This window comes from Sus scrofa, chromosome 13 (genome assembly GCF_000003025.6).
Source record: "Sus scrofa isolate TJ Tabasco breed Duroc chromosome 13, Sscrofa11.1, whole genome shotgun sequence".
Classification (NCBI taxonomy): Eukaryota; Metazoa; Chordata; class Mammalia; order Artiodactyla; family Suidae; genus Sus; species Sus scrofa.
In genome coordinates this window covers 146419060-146437049 of record NC_010455.5, presented here as the reverse complement: position 1 = coordinate 146437049, position 17990 = coordinate 146419060, and the positions used below count along the sequence as shown (strand labels likewise).

Below are 17990 nucleotides of genomic sequence, written 5' to 3'. Positions count from 1 at the left end.
AGTTGCCTTCATAAGTAGAAAAAGCACTTATATCATTATGGACCTTGTAATTCCCTAGGATCATCCATCTAATTGAAGATTCTCCTTTTTTTCAAAGAGGATATAAATATCAAGAAATTGCATTAAATAGGTACTGAGACCTAGTCATTCATTAAAAAATTGATTTAATTTTTTAATTTTTTCAATTCTTCATGGGCTTTTAAAACTATCTCAAAATTCTAAACATTTTAGTTAATTAACAGATCCAATTAGGTTAAGATACAGCTAATTAATGTTTTGCTACTACATTTTTTCCATGTGCTTGTCAATAAATTCCAAGTTTCTTGGGTAGCTGCTTTTAAAACAAACTAATACATTAGAAGAGACTAAGTTTTTGTTTTGGGGTTTGCTTGGGTTTTTTTGCTTTTTAGGGCCACTTCCACAGCATATGAAAGTTCCCAGACTAGGGGTCAAATCAGAGCTACAGCTGCAGGCTTACACCACAACCACAGCAACGTGGGATCCAAGCTGTGTCTGCAACCTACACAGTACCTCATGACAACACTGGATCCCTAACCCGCTGAGCAAGGCAGGGATCGAATCCACATCCTCATGGATGCTAGTCAGATTCGTTTCCACTGAGTCACAATGGGAACTCCAGGGACTAAGATTTAATGAAGAACTAGTATCTGGTATTATGCTGGGCACCTTATATAACCTAAGTCAGCTGATCCTCACAAGAATCATAGCAGGTATGTCCCAATCCCATTTATCAAAAAATACTTATTTAAGCCAACTCAGGTACCTTGAGAAATCAACTCAATATCAAACAGCTAGTAATAGAATATGAACACAGATTCACTTGGCTCCAAAGGTGTAAGCAGAATGACTTTCTGTTGTTTCCTATTTGTAGATGGTGGCACAGTCTCATGTAACCTAGACTTGAATGCCACCTCTGATGCTAACTAGCTGTGCAATCTTGGACAAGTCAATTTTTCTGTGCCTCAGTTTTTTCATCTGCTAAATGGGGTAATAATAGTAACTGGGAGTTCCTGTCGTGGCTCAGTGTAACAAACCTGAGCTCTGGCTCCACTCAGTGAGTTAAGGATCTGGCATTGCCGTGAGCTATGGAGTAAGGTGCAGATCCTGCATTGCTGTGGCTGTGGTATAGGCCAGCAGCTATAGCTCTGCTTCGACCCCTAGCCTGGGAATTTCCATATGCCATGGGTACGGCCCTAAAAAGACCAAAAAAAAAAAAAAAAAAAAAAAAATTAGTAACTACCCCCTAGGTAGCACGCAATAAATGTTAGCTATTACTATCCAGTCCTATCTTTTTTAGTACAAGCATTAGTCACAGAAAATGTATTATGCTTGAATAAGAACAATTCTAGCAATCATAAGTTGGTATTTAGATATTAAAGCTTTTGAAATGTTTATCAAAATGCCTGTCTACATTAAACTTAATTTCAGCATGAACATTATGGCTGTGTGCAAGCATATTACCTGAGGCTCTACAACAGATTCACTAAGAATGGCCTTGGCAACCGGGTCTTGATTTACCACAATTGGACCTTGAGAGGAATCAGGAGCCATTGTTATATTCGGAAACCCTGCAGAAAGAAAATAAGTCATGATGATTTTGTTTCATTTAATTACATTGATTTCACATGTACTATACACTGCCATAAGTTTGCATCATCATATGAAAATCTTAAATAACAATAATGACAACTCACACTTATATAGTCCTTGCTATATGCCAGGCACTTTTCTAAATGTTTTTACATATATTCAATTGTTTCACCCTCGCAAAATTCCATGAAGTTGTTCCCATTATTATTTTACATATGGGTAAACAGAATCTCACAGATGTGAAGTAACAGGCACAGAATCATACTAGTGACTGGCCAAGCCAGAATTCAGACCTTAAACTAAAGCCTCGTCATCTGTTTTTTACGGATTAATATACACATCAAAGTGGAAAATGTTGTATAGTTATACACGGGAGGCACAGTTCCTTTCAGAGAGAGACTGAAGTTGCTTTAGGTTTCAAATTAAGCTTTACTCAAATTACATACAAAACAGATACTGTAATTATATGATAACTTAATACTAATAAGCTGAAAAATTCATATTTTAAATTAGGAAATCTTACACATTTCACAAAGTATTTTAGAAAATAATAACAATTTACTTTTCCTTAACTGAGTAATTTTAATAGTTAATATTCTTTGTGAAAATATTAATATTCTTTGTGAAAAGCACATAAATTATAATAAATCTGTGCCTAACAACCCTTATATACTATTCACTCCAGAAAACACGTAATATAAATAATACAATGGCTAAAAAAACAATTTTAAATTCTTTCAAATAGCCAGGTGTGGGCTATGGCCGTTAATAAGATAAAGAAATTTTGTTTGATGTGAATACTTTACCTGTGCGCCTACGAGGAAAATCAACAAACAAATCTTTTGCTGTAGCCATCAAATGATCAGATTTTTCCAATACATCCTGCATCTGGTATTGATCAGAAAGAATCTAAAGATGTGTTAATAATAAATATTATTATTCAGAAAAATGTATATACTTAACAAATCACAGAGGAAAAGTCATACAAAGCCAGGAGCATAAAAATAACTTAAAATCCTTCAGTGGCAATACCACTAAGAACCAGTAGATGGAGCTATTACAATAATTAGTGGATTCCAAATGCTTGGCTTCAATTTAAGCCACAATCTCAAATGCATGAATCTTTGCTGTTTCTACCTCTAAAGTGATTTCATAACCCACTAATGAGTCATGACTCATAACTTAAAAAACAAGATGTGATATATGAGTTGGGGGCATTAAACAAAAAAGTGATGCTTCCACATTTATAAAAAACCTCAGTTTTTATCCTGGAGAGATGAGAACTCAAAAAAATACCATTACATGGGAGTTCCTGCCATGGCTCAGCGGTAACAAACCCAACTAGCATCCACGAGGGTGCCCATTAGATCCCTGGCCTTGCTCAGTGGGTTAAGGATCCTGTGTTGCCGGGAGCTGAGGTATAAGTGGCAGAGGCAGCTCAAATCCTGTGTTGCTGTGCCTGTGGCCTAGGCCAGCAGCTACACCCTGGATTCAACCCCTAGCCTGGGAACTTCCATATTCCACAGGTTCCGCCCTAAAATTACAAAATATAATATAATAATTACAGCAGTGCTTCTGATTTTGTACTTTCAACTTAGGAACTTTCCTAATTATAAGCAAGGACACACGGGCTGGAGTGAAAGCAAGTCAACTCCATCCACCACCACCAGGTGGCATCCTAAGGTTGAAAGGAGCCTCAACATTGGAAACTGCCCAATTTCCAACACTGACTCAAATCAAAATATCTGGTAACAAATGCTCTTTCCAGAATTTCTCTAGGCTATGGAAACAAGCATATAATATGACTCAGCTATTGTTTCAGGACATGAAGAAAAATAACAAGAGTTACAGTCTGACTCTCCCCTTTTTCCCTTGCTAAAAGCCAAGCATATTGGCTGGCTCAGTTAATGCGAATAAAGTTCTGAACTCTTTGCTTCCAAAAAGAGTAAGCTTTGTAATGGCATAAAGCAAAAGCACATCTGGACTTATAAGGCTGGCATCCTAAGCCCAGTAATTAGATACTAGGCAAACCCCCACTTAAAAACTTAGTTTCCTGATAGGTAAATGAAGATACAAACACCTTCCCAATCCCACAAGGCTGTTATAAGGCTGTGGACACACTGAAAATATGTGTTCAACTCTAGATATATTTGAGAATGTTGTTGCAACTAAAATTTCCATTTCTGGTTAGCTATTTTGCAGTACATGCAATTAGAGCTTAAGAAAGTAAATGAAGCATTATAATCTATCACTTACACTAGAAAAATTACACAAGGTATACTTTCTAATGGCAGTTTTAAGAGTTTACTATTTTAAAAAAAGGAATTGACCTCCGATCAAGATAAAGATATATAAACTGACAGAAATCAATTGTGGAGGAATGATTTTATCATATCAAGATCTAATATGCTCAACATTACTAATTATTAAACAAATGCAAATAAAAAGTACAATGAGGTGTTACCTCACACCACTCAGAATGGCCATAATCAAAAAGTCTACAAATAATAAATGCTGGAGGGGGTACTGACAAAAGGGGACCCTCCTACACTGTTGGTGGGAATGTAAATTGGTGCAGATACTATATAAAACGATATGGAGGCTCCTTTAAAAACTAAAAATAGAGTTACCATATGATCCAGCAATCCCACTCCTGGGCATATATCCAGAGAACACTATAATTCAAAAAGATATATGCACCTCTATGTTCATAGCAGCACTATTCACAATAGCCAAGACATGAAATATCCATCAAGAGATGGACCTAAATGTCCATCAAGAGATGAATGGATAAAGAAGATGTGGTGTATATATACAAACACACAGTGGATTATTATGCAGACATAAAAAGAATGAAATAATGTCTTCTAGCAACATGGATGAACCTAGAGATTAACATATTAAATGAAGAAAGTCAGAAAAAGACAAATATCATATGCTATCACTTACATGTGGAATCCAAAAAAAAAAAAAAAGATACAAATGAGCTTATTTACAAAAGAGAAATAGACTCACAGATGTAGAAAACAAATTTATGGTACCGAAAGAGAAAAGAGGGGCAGGGGGAGGGATAAACTAGGAGTTTGGGATTAACAAATACAAACTATTATATACAAAACAGATAAACAACAAGGACCTACTGTATAGCACAGGGAACTATATTCAGTATCTTATAACAACCCATAATAGAAAAGAATCTGAGAAAGAATACACACACAAACATACACACACGCATACATTATAAACAAATGAATCACATTGCTATAAAACTGAAACCAACACAACGTTGTAAACCAACTATGATTTAAAAACTTTTTTTAGGATTTTCCCTTATGGCTCAGCAAAAATGAATCTGACTAGGAACCATGAGGTTGCAGGTTCGATCCCTGGCCTTGCTCAGTGGGTTAAGGATCTGGGATTGCTGTGAGCTCTGGTGTAGGTTGCAGACCCAGCTCGGATACCGCGTTGCTGTGGCTGTTGCATAGGCCAGCAGCTGTGGCTCCGATTCGACCACTAGCCTGGGAACCTCCATGTGTGCAGCCCTAAGAAGAAGAAGAAGAAAAAAAGAAAAATTTAAAGATCTGATATTATTTATAATGAGGTCTTCAGTAAGCCACCTCCCTGCATCCTTCTGCAAATCCCAGGGTCTTTAGGGCAGATAGTCTGAGGGGCCAGAGGTCAGTGCATTGACTTTCCCTTGCTCTTTCTAGATTTCTTTATCACTGCTCTGTGATAAAACTTATCCTCATGATAGGTAAAATCAATCTCTGCAGGCTCCTCTGTATATATTACTTCCCCAGACGGATTTGCAAAGCATAAGGCCTATCTCATGAATAGTAGAACATATCTTGGATTTTCAAAAGACCAGTCACAAGCCCCTTCAAAAACATCTGAAAACTTCTCATGCAAGTAGCCTTGTTCTCTAGTAATAAAAACCAGACAGAATTGGGAAAGTACAAAGAGATTAGGTTATTTACTATACTTTTGGAATTTATAAAATCTGCACCAAAGCCTCCGTCTAATTTGAATCTGAACTCTTTATTTGCTTGATCCCCATAGTATGAGTGCATCATACAGCAAATAAAACCTAAGACTATGCTGGTCAAAGAGCTTTTCTCTAAATTTACATTAATCCAGAAGCCCAGCTCCTGGGGATGGGTCCTGGCAGCTCTAACACATAATGATAAAGCTGAGGTGGATATGGCCAAGGAGGCCTTTTCCTTTGGTCCCCTCACATACCTTATCAGAGACATTACAAATTTAGTAACAGTGAAATAATAGATGTATGTATCCTGATTTCTGAGATGACTCAGAAATTCCACTTTTAAGAATTTATCGTACAAATATATTTACACATGTACTCAAAAACACATTCAAAGATATTCATTACACTATTTACAGTGACAAGGCAGGAAATAATCTGTGGGTGGCGGGCACTGCTACTTATCCATCAACATCCTTTCTTTCCATTTTCCCTTTAACAGCAGAACTCCCAAGTTAGCTAAGGATATAGCTAATTTCCCAATCAGCCCTGCAGGTGAGAATCGTCATGTGATGAATTTCTGGACAATGGGATAGAAGCCAGAGCTTCTGGGTGGTATGGAAAAGGAGTGGCATGCATTCTCTTCCCACTTCATGCTGCCAGGGATACAAGTGAAGAAAGCTGGAACAGCCACTCTGCACTCAGAGACAGAGCCTCCTACCAACTACCATACACCTCTGAAAGTTCCATAAGAGAGGAACAGATTTCTATTTTGTTTAAACCACTATATGTTGGGATCTTTTTTTTTTTTTTTTTTTCGGATGCTTATACTATACTCTAATACACACCCGAAATGTTCACCAATAAAGCACTGGGTAAATAAATTGTGGTATATCTGTATACTACCTGACCATTAAAAAAGAAAAGGTAGATTTTTAAGTACTGACATGGTATAACCTCCAAAACAGGCTGTTAAATGAAATGTCTAACTCCCACTCACAGCAGAGGTTCTCAACCCCCAGCAAAATATTAAAATTACATGGCAATTGTTTAAAAAAAAAAAAAACCTAAGTGGAGCTACATCCCAATGCCTACTGAATCAGAATGTCTGAGTATAAATATCTATGAATCCAGATACTCTTTTTTAATGGGAATTAGAGTCAGTGAGGGTTGAGAAACAGTACATTGGAACATGAAGAAGTAGCAAGACAGAAACAAGGCAAAGAAACGTCACCCACCCTCTCTCACTCCTCTTCTTCAACCCCTAATTCTACCACACCTAATACATACAAGGTGTAAGCAATTCAGGACGTTAGCAAGGGCCACTAAGGAAGGGAAACAAAAACCCAGAACCACCTCAAAAGGGCTGCCTTTTCCCTGACCCAATCTGAGTTCTTAGACCTTCCACTGAGAGCTACCACATAACATTTAAATGTGTGACTTACCAAAATGACCAAAAAATATACAACTCTAAAGAACCATTCTCTCTCAATCCACTGAAGATATACAAATCTAAAGAACCATTCTCTCTCAATCCGCTGCTCTTTTTACAAGCTCATGTAAATATTTATTTGGGAGATATAATTCTATCTCATAATGTATAAAGTCAAGACTTTCATATTTCACTAAAACGACTAATGTATTCTTCAAAAGACAGTGTGATTTAAAACTGCAGTAGAAGGTCAGCCAGACAGCCAAGGGCCATAAGCCTCAACACTGAACAAGAAGATACAATGAGCAAGAAGAAAAAGGGCATTTTTTAATAATGATTTTGGCCCAAATAAAATATGGGTTTTTCCTGTAGTTTCTTATTCCAATATTGTTTATTCCAACACATTCCAATTACTTAAACATCCTACATCTGACAGAAAATTAAACCAAAGACAAGTGGCTTACTAATTTGGTGGACAAGCCTAAAAGTTTTGTTTGTTTGTTTATTTTGTCTTTTTAGGGCTGCACCCACAGCATATGGAGGTTCCCATGCTAGGGGTTGAATTGAAGCTGTAGCCGCTGGCCTACGCCACAGCCATAGTAACTCAGGATCCAAGTTGTGTCTTCGACCTACACCACAGCTCATGGTAATGCCAGGTCCTTAACCCACCAAGCAAGGACAGGGATAGAACATGCATCCTCATGGATGTTAGTCAGATTAGTTTCCACTGAGCCACAATGGGAACTCCCATTATTTTTGATTGTTTGCTTTTGGCAAAGTAATTTAACAGCATGGCTGTTGAACTGAGAAAAATAACTATAGTACCATATATATATACATATACATATACTTGCATATGTATAAATGACATTAATTATGTTCCAGTGTGCTAATCACTTTGTTAGTATTTTACCACTAAAATCTCATAACAATACAATCAGGCAAATGGTGCTATTTCTGTTTTAAAGATGAGAAAAATTCAAGCTCAGAAGTTAATAATTTAAGGTCACATAGCTAGTAAACTGTAGAGCAGGAACTGAAAGCACAGCACTAGACTCCAATCATCCCTCTGCTCCTTTTTTCAAAGTCCACATGTAGATCACTGTATAAGGACACAACAGCAACTAGAGTCTCTCCAATGTGAATCAAACATGGGGGAAAAGAGAGAAACCATTTATCTTCTTCTCTTTCTAATTCTACAGATAATGCAGTTCGGTTAGCATTACCTCCTTCATGATAGACAATCTCCTTTTCTCAAGATTAGAAATTTCTGGTTTCTGCTTCTTCCATTTTCTCTTTAAAGCTTTTTCTTGCAGCTCCCAGTGTACTAATGCTCTGTTCTTCGATTTGTGTATTTCATGACGACGTATCTACACAGAAGAAAAAAATAGAATATTTCAGGAACAAAAAATCTGATTATTCATCTGGTAGGACCACCTAACCTAGTTCACCTTTTATTTTTTCTAGTCCAATATATGTACATTTATATATATTCATGGTCGAAATTCTCACAATCTCCTAAATTTTCAAAAATGATTTTAAAAAAGAAATAACTACAACTAGTAGGCCTAGCTAAAAGACAAAATGAAAGAATATTAATTTCTACTTCTTTTTAAACACTCTTCAATAAAGAAGTGTTTTTCAAAATTCAGTTTGGGACTCACTAAATGGGTGGTAAAATAAATTAGTGGATCAAAACCATCATTTTAAAAAATAAAATAGAATATAAAATGGAAAATATTGAGTTCCCATCATGGCTCAGCAGGTTAAGAACCTGACATAGTGTCCCTGAGGATGTGGGTTTAATCCCTGACCTTGCTTAGTGGGTTAAGGATTTGACATTGCCACAAGCTGCATCGTAGGTCACAGATGCGGCTTAGGTATGATATTGCTGTGGCTGTGGCGTAGGCCAGCAGCTACAGCTCTGATTCAGCCCCTAGCCTGGGAACTCCCATATGTCATAGAAGCAGCAGTAAAAAGAAAAAAAAAAAAAAAAAAGAAAACATTAAGAATAGATTACACATAATAAAAGACATTTTATTAAAATTTTCAGTTACAAATGTGTGTATATGTATAATTACACACACACACACACAGAATACAACATAAAAGGCACAAAACCCAGAGGGTCATCTTTGGCAAATGCACATTCATTCTACGATATTCACATCATCACCAAGAACTAACACTGCAGTGTTTTTTAGAGCCCTGCAATGGCTGCATGTGGAAGTGGGTCACCGGAAATACAGGACTCCAAGGAAGTAGAATTCCTCAAGCAGAAGCAGAGAAACGAGCCACAGCTTAAGAATTAGAGGGAGGAGTTCACTAAGGTGGCTAAGGAATGAAAGCAGATATTGGCTTTACAAGCACTCTAGTATTGAGAACTTTGAATATGAACAAAACCTGTATGTCATCTGATAAAATGTACTACTGAGTTTGCACCATATAAATGAAAAATCAGTCCATTAAAAGACTAAAACCAAGGGTTCTAATTCACAAAAAACAAATGAAGGTGACATTTTTGAGACCATCAGGGAAATTTGAATATGGATGGGGAATTAGGTCATACCAAAAAGTAGTGTTACTTTTGTCAGATATGATAATGGTATTGTGGTTATATAAGAAAATGACTATTTTTTAAATGCAAACTGAATATACAGGCACAAAATGACATGTCCTCTGGTCTTTGCTTCAAAATGCTTCAGTGAAGATGCAAAGGATGCGATAAATGAATACAACTCTGACAACATTTTTATAACAATTATATCTAGGTGAATAGTATATGGGAGTTCTTTATAGTTTTGCCTGTACTTTCATGGGAATTTGAAATTTTTCATATAAAAAAATCTTAAGTAAGTTCGGCATCATTATTATCCTCAACAAACATTTAACGAGTACCTACTAGAATTACACAAAGGTATTAAGATATGGCCTCTATCCCTCAAAAAGCATTAATAATCTGCCCAGAGAGATTAGACATATGCATATGAAGATAAATTATATTCATTAGATGGTATATACTCAATGCCTTTTGTAAACAGTAAGTACAACAACAATTCAGAGGAGACAGCAACTACTGGGCAGCTTCAAAGAGTAGGACTTCAAACTAACTACAATATTCAAGGGAATGTGATACTGGCATAAGGATAGATATATAGATCAGTGAAGTAGAAATGAGAGTCAAAAATAAACCATTATCTTTACAGATCATTGATTTCAACAAGGGGGCCAAGACAATTCAATGAGAAAAGAACAGTCTTTTTAACAAATGGTCCTTAGACAACTGGATATCCATTTGCAAAAGAATGAAGCTGGACCCTTCCTCACACCATACACAAAAATTAACTCAAAATGGATAAAAGACCTAAACAAAAGAGTTAAAACTTTAAAGCTCCTAAGAGAAAACATAAAAAGTATTTATTTGTGAACCTTGGTTAAATAATGGTTTCTTCAATGCAATACTAAAGGAGTTCCCATCATGGTGCAGCAGAAACAAATTCGACTAGGAAGCCTGGCCTCTATCAGTGGGTTAACAATCTGGCGTTGTCGTGACCTGTGGTGTAGGTTGCAGATTCGTCTCGGATCCTGCATTGCTGTGGCTGTGGTGTAGGCCAGCACAGCTGTAGCTCCGATTCAACCCCTAGCCTGGGAACCACCATATGCTGCAGGTGCAGCCCTAAAAATAAAAAAAAAAATTAAAAAATTTTAAAAAAAAGATACTAAAACCAAAAGTGACAAAAAATAAATAAATAGGACTTCAACAAAATTTAAAACTTTTATTTTTCAAAGGATTCTGTCAAGAAAGCAAAAAGACAACCAACAGAATGGAAGAAAATACCTGTACATCATGTATCTGATAAGAAACTTGTATCCAGAATACATAAAGAACTCCTACTACTCAAAAATAAAAACACAAATAACCCAACTTTTTTTGGCATCCCTTTCTTCATCAAGTCCAGTTCATGGCTATCACATATGTCCTCACAGATTTTAAATAACTAAGGGATTTGAACAGACATTTCTCCAAAGAAGAGACTACAAATGGCCAATAAGCATATGAAAGGATACTCAACATCATCATTCATTAGGGAAATGAAAATCAAAACCATAATGAGATTCCACCATATACCCTCCAGGAGAACTAAGCCAAAATGATACGAATGATAAATGTTGGCAAGGGATGTAGAAAAATCAGAACCCTCCTACATGCTAGTAAGAATATAAATGATACAGCCAATTTGGAAAATAGTTTGGCAGGTCCTTATAAAGTTAAATATAGAGATGATATATGACTCAGCAATTCTACTTCCAGGTATAAACCCGAGAGACTGAGAGCATATGTTCACACAAAAATTAATACATGAATATTCAAAGCAGCATTATTTGTAACAGTAAGAAAGAGGAAACAACCCAGATGTCCAACAGCTGATGAATGGATAAATAAAACATAGCATATCCACAAACAAAACAATATTTGATAATAATAAGGAATGAAGTACTGCTATATGCTATAATATGGATGAATCGTGAAAACATTATGCTAAAAGAAAGAAGCTAGATATGAAAGAATACATATTATATTGCATTTATATAAAATCTCCAGAATAGGCAAATCCACAGAGACATAAAATAGATCAGGTGTTGTCAGGGATTGGGGAGCAGGATAATGGACAAGGGATTACTTTTTAGGGGGTGATGAAAATGTTATAAAATTATAAAATGATGGCTGCATAATTTTGTGAATATACCAAAAAACAATAAACTATACACTTTGGGAGTTCCTGTCATGGCACAGTGGTTAACGAGTCCAACTAGGAGCCATGAGGTTGAGGGTTCGATCCCTGACCTCGCTCAGTGGGTTAAGGATCCGGCATTGCCGTGAGCTGTGGTGTAGGTTGCAGACGTGGCTCGGTTCCCAAGTTGCTGTGGCTGTGATGTAGGCTGGTGGCTTACAGCTGCGATTAGACTTCTAGCCTGGGAACCTCCATATGCCATGGGAGTGGCCCTAGAAAAGGCAAAAAGACAATAAATAAATAAATAAACTATACACTTTAAAAGTGCAGATTTGGGGAGTTCTCGCTGTGGCACAGTGGGTTAAGGATCCTGTGTTGCCACAGCTATCCTGTGGCAGCTGAGGCTTGGATTTGATCCCCGGCCCAGGAACTTCCCTATGCTGCAGGTGCAGCCAAAAAAATAAAAAAATAAAAGGGCAGATTTTGGAATTCCCTGGTAGCCTAGCAGTTAAGGACTGGGCATAGTCACTGCTGTGCCTCAGGTTCATTCCTGGCCCAGGAATTTTCACATGCCATGGGCATAGCCAAAAAATTAATTTTTAAAAGGGCAGGGTTTTTTTTTCCTTTTTTTTTTCTTCTTCTTATGGCCGCACCTGCACCACATGGAAGTTCCCAGGCTAGTAATCAAATCAGAGCTTTGGCTGCCAGCCTACTCCATAGCCACAGCAATGCCAGATCCGAGCAGCAACCTACACCACAGCTTGCTGCAACCTCAGATCCTTAACCCACTGAGCAAGGCCAGGGATCAAATCCGCATCCTCACGGATACTATGTTGGGTTCTCAACCTGCTGAGCCACAAAAGGAACTCCAAAAGCGCAGATTTTATGGTATGTGAATTTTATCTTAATAAAGCTGCTTAACAAAAAATAAACATAAACTTTAAAAAAATAAGACTTGAACTAGGATAAGGAAGCAAAGTAAGATTTGGATAGATGGAGAATAGGTAAGGAAACTGTTCTAAGAAAAGAGAACAGAATGAACTGGGGCTTAAATGTGAAAATACACATGGCATGCTCAAGGAATAAATTACTATGTATGTTTGTATAGGGAAATAATAGTAAATAATGCTAGTGATATCTTTAGGTAGGAAAAGATGATAGATGTGTACAGGACAATAATGGACTAGAAAGATTTGAACTGTAAACCAAACCTATCTAAAGAAATTCTAATGCATGTTAATTGATATTCCTAGGTGAAATAAGGAAGTCCAAGACATACACTTTTTTATTTTATATAGATATAAGATTAAAAACTACTGAACAACTTCCAAGAAGTGCCTCTGGTTTCTATTCTGAAGATTAGAACCCACGTATCAAATAACATTTAACAAACGACTTAACTTTCCACAGTAAACTCACCAGATCTTCAGGAGTTGCCCGGTGAACTGTTAAATCAGTCACAGTGTTCTGCAAAAAGAGGTGAACTTTCTTTAAAAAGCAAAAGGTTTCTTACCTTTTAATATGTGCTAGATTTTAATGGCTGAAAATGGATTCAAAATCCTGAGACCAAAAAGTTTTTCTTTTCAGGAACCAATATTCTTGATTTAAACATTAACTTGGGGAATTTCCCTTGTGGCTCAGCAGGTTAAGAACCCAACTAGTATCCATGAAAATGTGGGTTTGATCCCCAGCCTCGCTCAGTGGGTTACAAACCCAGCATTGCCATGAGCTTCGGTGTAGGTCAGAGATGCGGCTCAGATCTGGCGTTGCTGTGGCTGTGGTGTAGGCCAGCAGCTGCAGCTCTGATTCAAACACTAGCCTGGGAATTTCCATATGCCACATGTGCAGCCCTACAAAGAAAAAAAAATTAATTTAGATTACTTTTAGGTGTCTCATAGAAAATAACATTATTTTTAAGTGTCTAACAGAAATTAAGAACTAAATATACCAAGCAGGCATATATTATATTAAAACAATGAATAAAACATGGTAGTATAATCTAAAATGAGTTAGTTTAACTAAAGTAGTAGTTTTCAAACTATATTCCATGGAATGAGGCAACTCTAAAGATTCCTAAAAGATAAAATGTGATTTCTACATAGAGGTTCCATTTGTGACCATTCTAATACCTGAAGCATAGAACCTATCATAATTTGAGATGAATTTTGAGGGTATTATATAATTTCATAAAATGTGAAAATAGTCACTCAAGTAAAAAAAAAGCACCAAACCAACATGGCAGGATTTCCACATTGCACAAATCAAGGAGGTACCGCTGATATCCTAGGCCATGTAAAGAGTACCCCTTGGCACTGTGCAGTATACAGCCTGCACAGCTCCAAGTAGCTGCCCCGCAATTTGGCTCTTTCCAAAATGACTTCAGTCTTTTGTTATACAGATTTGGTAAGGCAGGAAATAAAACAATGTAGAGTTTTAATTCCAAGAGAAATACAGAGAACTGAGTTTAGTGAAATAGTTTTTTATGTACTCAAAGACTTAACTTTTTGACCATAGTTTATATTTAGCTCAAGGCTTTTATATATACTAAAATGTTACACCTTTCATATTCATTTAGAAAAGTACAAGATACAATGATAAGATCTTGAGAATTATTTTCAATAACCTTAATGAAAATTCAGGCATATAAGTGATATGCTTGGAATAAGCTCTCAAGGGAAAATGTAATTTATTTAACACTACCGTTGCTTAAAACTATGGTTGGCTCAAACATCATGGGTTTGAACTACACAGGCCCACTTATATGTGGATTTTTTTTTCAATAAAAACATACTACAGGTGCTACATGATCCACAGTTGGTGGAATTCATGGATCCAGAACCATGGATACGGAGGGCCAACTGTAAAGGTGTACGTGGATTTTCAACTGTGCGGAGGGTGGGTGCCCTTAGCCTCCATGTTGTTCAAGTCAACTATATTTTCTTCTGCAGTTGACTTTAAATCTAACTTAGAAGCCATTTCAGAAAATGTCTCAGTATTTTCATGAAGAGTATTACTCAGTTCATCTCTCCTCCCTCATTCACCATTCACTCCAAATGACATAACTACTTTCAGGCTCAGTCTACATTCAAAAAACAGAGTTTTTTCCAGCACTGAAGATAATAAAAAGTAAATGAGGAAGGTTCTGAATACAGTTTCAAAAATGGCTTTCAATTATGTTTTGAGCAAGAGCAGCAAATTAAAATAAGTGCTGAGTAATTCCCGTCGTGGCTCAGCAGTTAACGAACCCAACTAGCATCCATGAGAACTCAGATTCGATCCCTGGCCTCGCTCAGTGGGTTAAGGATCCGGCATTGCCATGAGCTGTGGTGTAGGTTGCAGATGCGACTCGGCTTGGATCCCACGGTGCTGTGGCTCTGGCGTAGGCCGGTGGCTACAGCTCCTATTAGACCCCTAGCCTCGGAAACTCCATATACCACAGGTACAGCACTAAAGAGACCAAAAAAGACCAAAAAATAAGACAAAATAAAATAAGTACTTAACTTCCCAAAGTAACCATTCTGAAAGGGACAACATATGCTATCATGTACATTTTAGCCCCTTTTAATCAGTTTCATTACCTTAGAGTCACATCCCTTTACTACTTTACAGCCAATCAGATGGCAACAAAGCAACCTAAACACAGAGAAATCCCCCTGCCCCACTTTCTAAGGCTGTCAGTTGGCCCAGGATATATGGTATGGCTCAGGTGGCTGGCCACAACCCAGAAGTTTCTAAATTTAAAAGAATCCCTAAGATTCAGACTAGTCCCTGACCAGGTACTCTCCACAACAGGAAATAAAGGTACCTAAAGTTCATGATCCAAAACAAAGTACCAGGCTGCAAAAGATAAGAATCCCTTTGATAGTACCAAGTGGTATTCAGGGTATTGGTCAGGGATCATGTCTCAGGTACCTGATACTTGTCTCCTTCCATGTAATGTTATACTGTGCATGATCCCACCTAGACTTACATCCCATTCTTGCTTCACAGATGTTTTCTTCTTCTTTCCTTTCAGTGCTTTCCTTCCTCCTCCCCGGGGACTGTAACGGTTCACTCTGACAAAGGACATCTAGGAATAATAATCATATCAAATTTTTAAAATATATGAAAAACTGATAATAATCATCAGAATAGAAGGAAAAAGATATCTAGGAAAATACATTTTAAAACATCAGAAGAGGGAGTTCCCGTTGTGGCGCAGTGGTTAACAAACCCGACTAGGAACCATGAGGTTGTGGGTTTGATCCCTGGCCTTGCTCAGTGGGTTAAGGATCCAGTGTTGCCGTGAGTTGTGGTGTAGGTCGCAGACGCAGCTCGGATCCCGCGTTGCTGTGGCTCTGGTGAAGGCCGGTGGCTACAGCTCTGATTAGACCCCTAGCCTGGGAACCTCCATATGCCACGGGAGTGGCCCTAGAAAAGGCAAAAAGACAAAAAAAAAAAATTAAAATAAAACATCAGAAGAAAAAGTTAAGCATAGTGAAAGGAACAGGCTTTCAAAAGACTTGATTCTTCCACTTCACCATTATTAGAAAGTTGATACTGATAACTATGATAAAAGAGGTCTCAAGTCAACAAATCAGATATATGTGATTAATCAAGAACTCTACAAATGCAGCAATTATGACCTAAGGCAGAGATCTAGGACAGTAATCATAAGCTTTGTCACCTGTTACACAAATTGCGATGAATACAAAAAAAAGTTAGTTACATATAAACAATATGAATGTAAGAGAAGAGCAAGAGATAGTTGGGATTCTTCTTTAAGCATCTAACACTCAAAATCACTACAGACACATGAACTGACCTTAAAATACAGGTGGCTAAATTTCAGAGAACTTCCCATATGAGTTATGATACCATGTCTAGTATGTTTTTTCACATAATACTAAATGAGGGTGATTATTGATACTAAACTAGAATTTGAAAATTGCCAGTAGTTGCTTGGCACTCTTGAAACAGTAATGCTAGGGACACTGGACTAAACATCACACAAAACTAGCAAAAGACTCACAGTCCCTGAATTTGAGAATACATATATGATTTTTTAAAAGCAACACATATATATGACTCCTATTCTAGAACTTCTTTACACACCTAAACAATTACAGAACTTTTCAGCTGCCCTCCTTATACCAAATTATCCCAAAACAAAGACTCTAGTATTTTTCTAAGTACGTCTTTTTAAAAAAATCACTTATACTCTGATAATAATGACTAAATTCAAGTATTTCTCAAGAGTTGGCCCTCTGTACTATAACTCTTAGCAAATACATTCCCTCTTTAAACATGGCATCTAATTTCAGAGTGTACAATCCAGCAAAGGAGATAAGTCACATACAAGTTAGAGAATAACACTAAAGTATTATTATGGTGATGGTGATGGTGGCAGCAATGATGGAAGTAGCTAACACATATTTGGTGCTTTCTACAAGCTAGGTACTGTTCTAAATTCTTCCCATATGTTATTTCCTATAATTCTTCCCATATGTTATTTCCTATAATCCTCACACTAATCCCATGAAGTATTTACTATTCGTTAACTCATTTTACAGATGAGAAAACTGAGGAATAAAAAGTTAACTGACTGCAGAGGTCACACAGTTAAGTACCAGAGCCATAAATGTCATTTTAAAAAAATATGGGGAGTTCCCATCATGGCGCAGTGGTTAATGAATCTGACTAGGAACCATGAGGTTGCGAGTTCGGTCCCTGACCTTGCTCAGTGGGTTAATGATCCAGTGTTGCCGTGAGCTGTGGTGTAGGTTGCAGACGTGGCTCAGATCCCACGTTGCTGTGGCTCTGGCGTAGGCCGATGGCTGCAGCTCCAATTCGACCCCTAGCCTGGGAACCTCCATATGCCTAGGGAGCGGCCCAAGAAATAGCAAAAAGACAAAAAATAAAAATAAAAAATATGGAATTGAATAGAACCAAGAGTCCAAAACAAAACTCTATATTTATGGTCAGTTTACATTCCACAAGGAACAAAGCAACAATTCAATGGGGAGAGAACAGTCTTTTCAAGTAGTGGTGCTGGGACAAATGGATATCCATATGAAAAACAACGAAGACCCCCTACACCTCACAACACGTATAAATATTAGCTTAAAATGAATCAAAGACTTAAATATAAGAGCTAAAAGTACGAAACTCCTAGAAAATAACAGAAGCATAAATTTTCATGAACCTTGGGTTAAGCACTGGTTTCTTAGAAATGACACTAAAAACACAAGCG

General features: G+C 37.1%; 1 protein-coding gene across 2 annotated transcripts in view; it reads right to left on the bottom strand.

Moving 5' to 3' along the window:
* SPICE1 (spindle and centriole associated protein 1) overlaps positions 1-17990 on the bottom strand; it is a 58416-nt gene that overhangs the window by 32646 nt on the left and 7780 nt on the right. Inside the window, exons 2-6 of one of the 2 annotated variants that reach the window (XM_021070358.1) lie at positions 15729-15827; positions 13178-13225; positions 8252-8395; positions 2418-2520; positions 1483-1589 (exon numbers count right to left, since the gene is read on the bottom strand). In XM_021070358.1, coding sequence (XP_020926017.1) covers positions 1483-1589; positions 2418-2520; positions 8252-8395; positions 13178-13225; positions 15729-15827 — 501 coding nt within the window. The remainder of the gene's footprint in view (positions 1-1482; positions 1590-2417; positions 2521-8251; positions 8396-13177; positions 13226-15728; positions 15828-17990) is intronic. The other variant, XM_021070359.1, reaches the window with a different exon arrangement.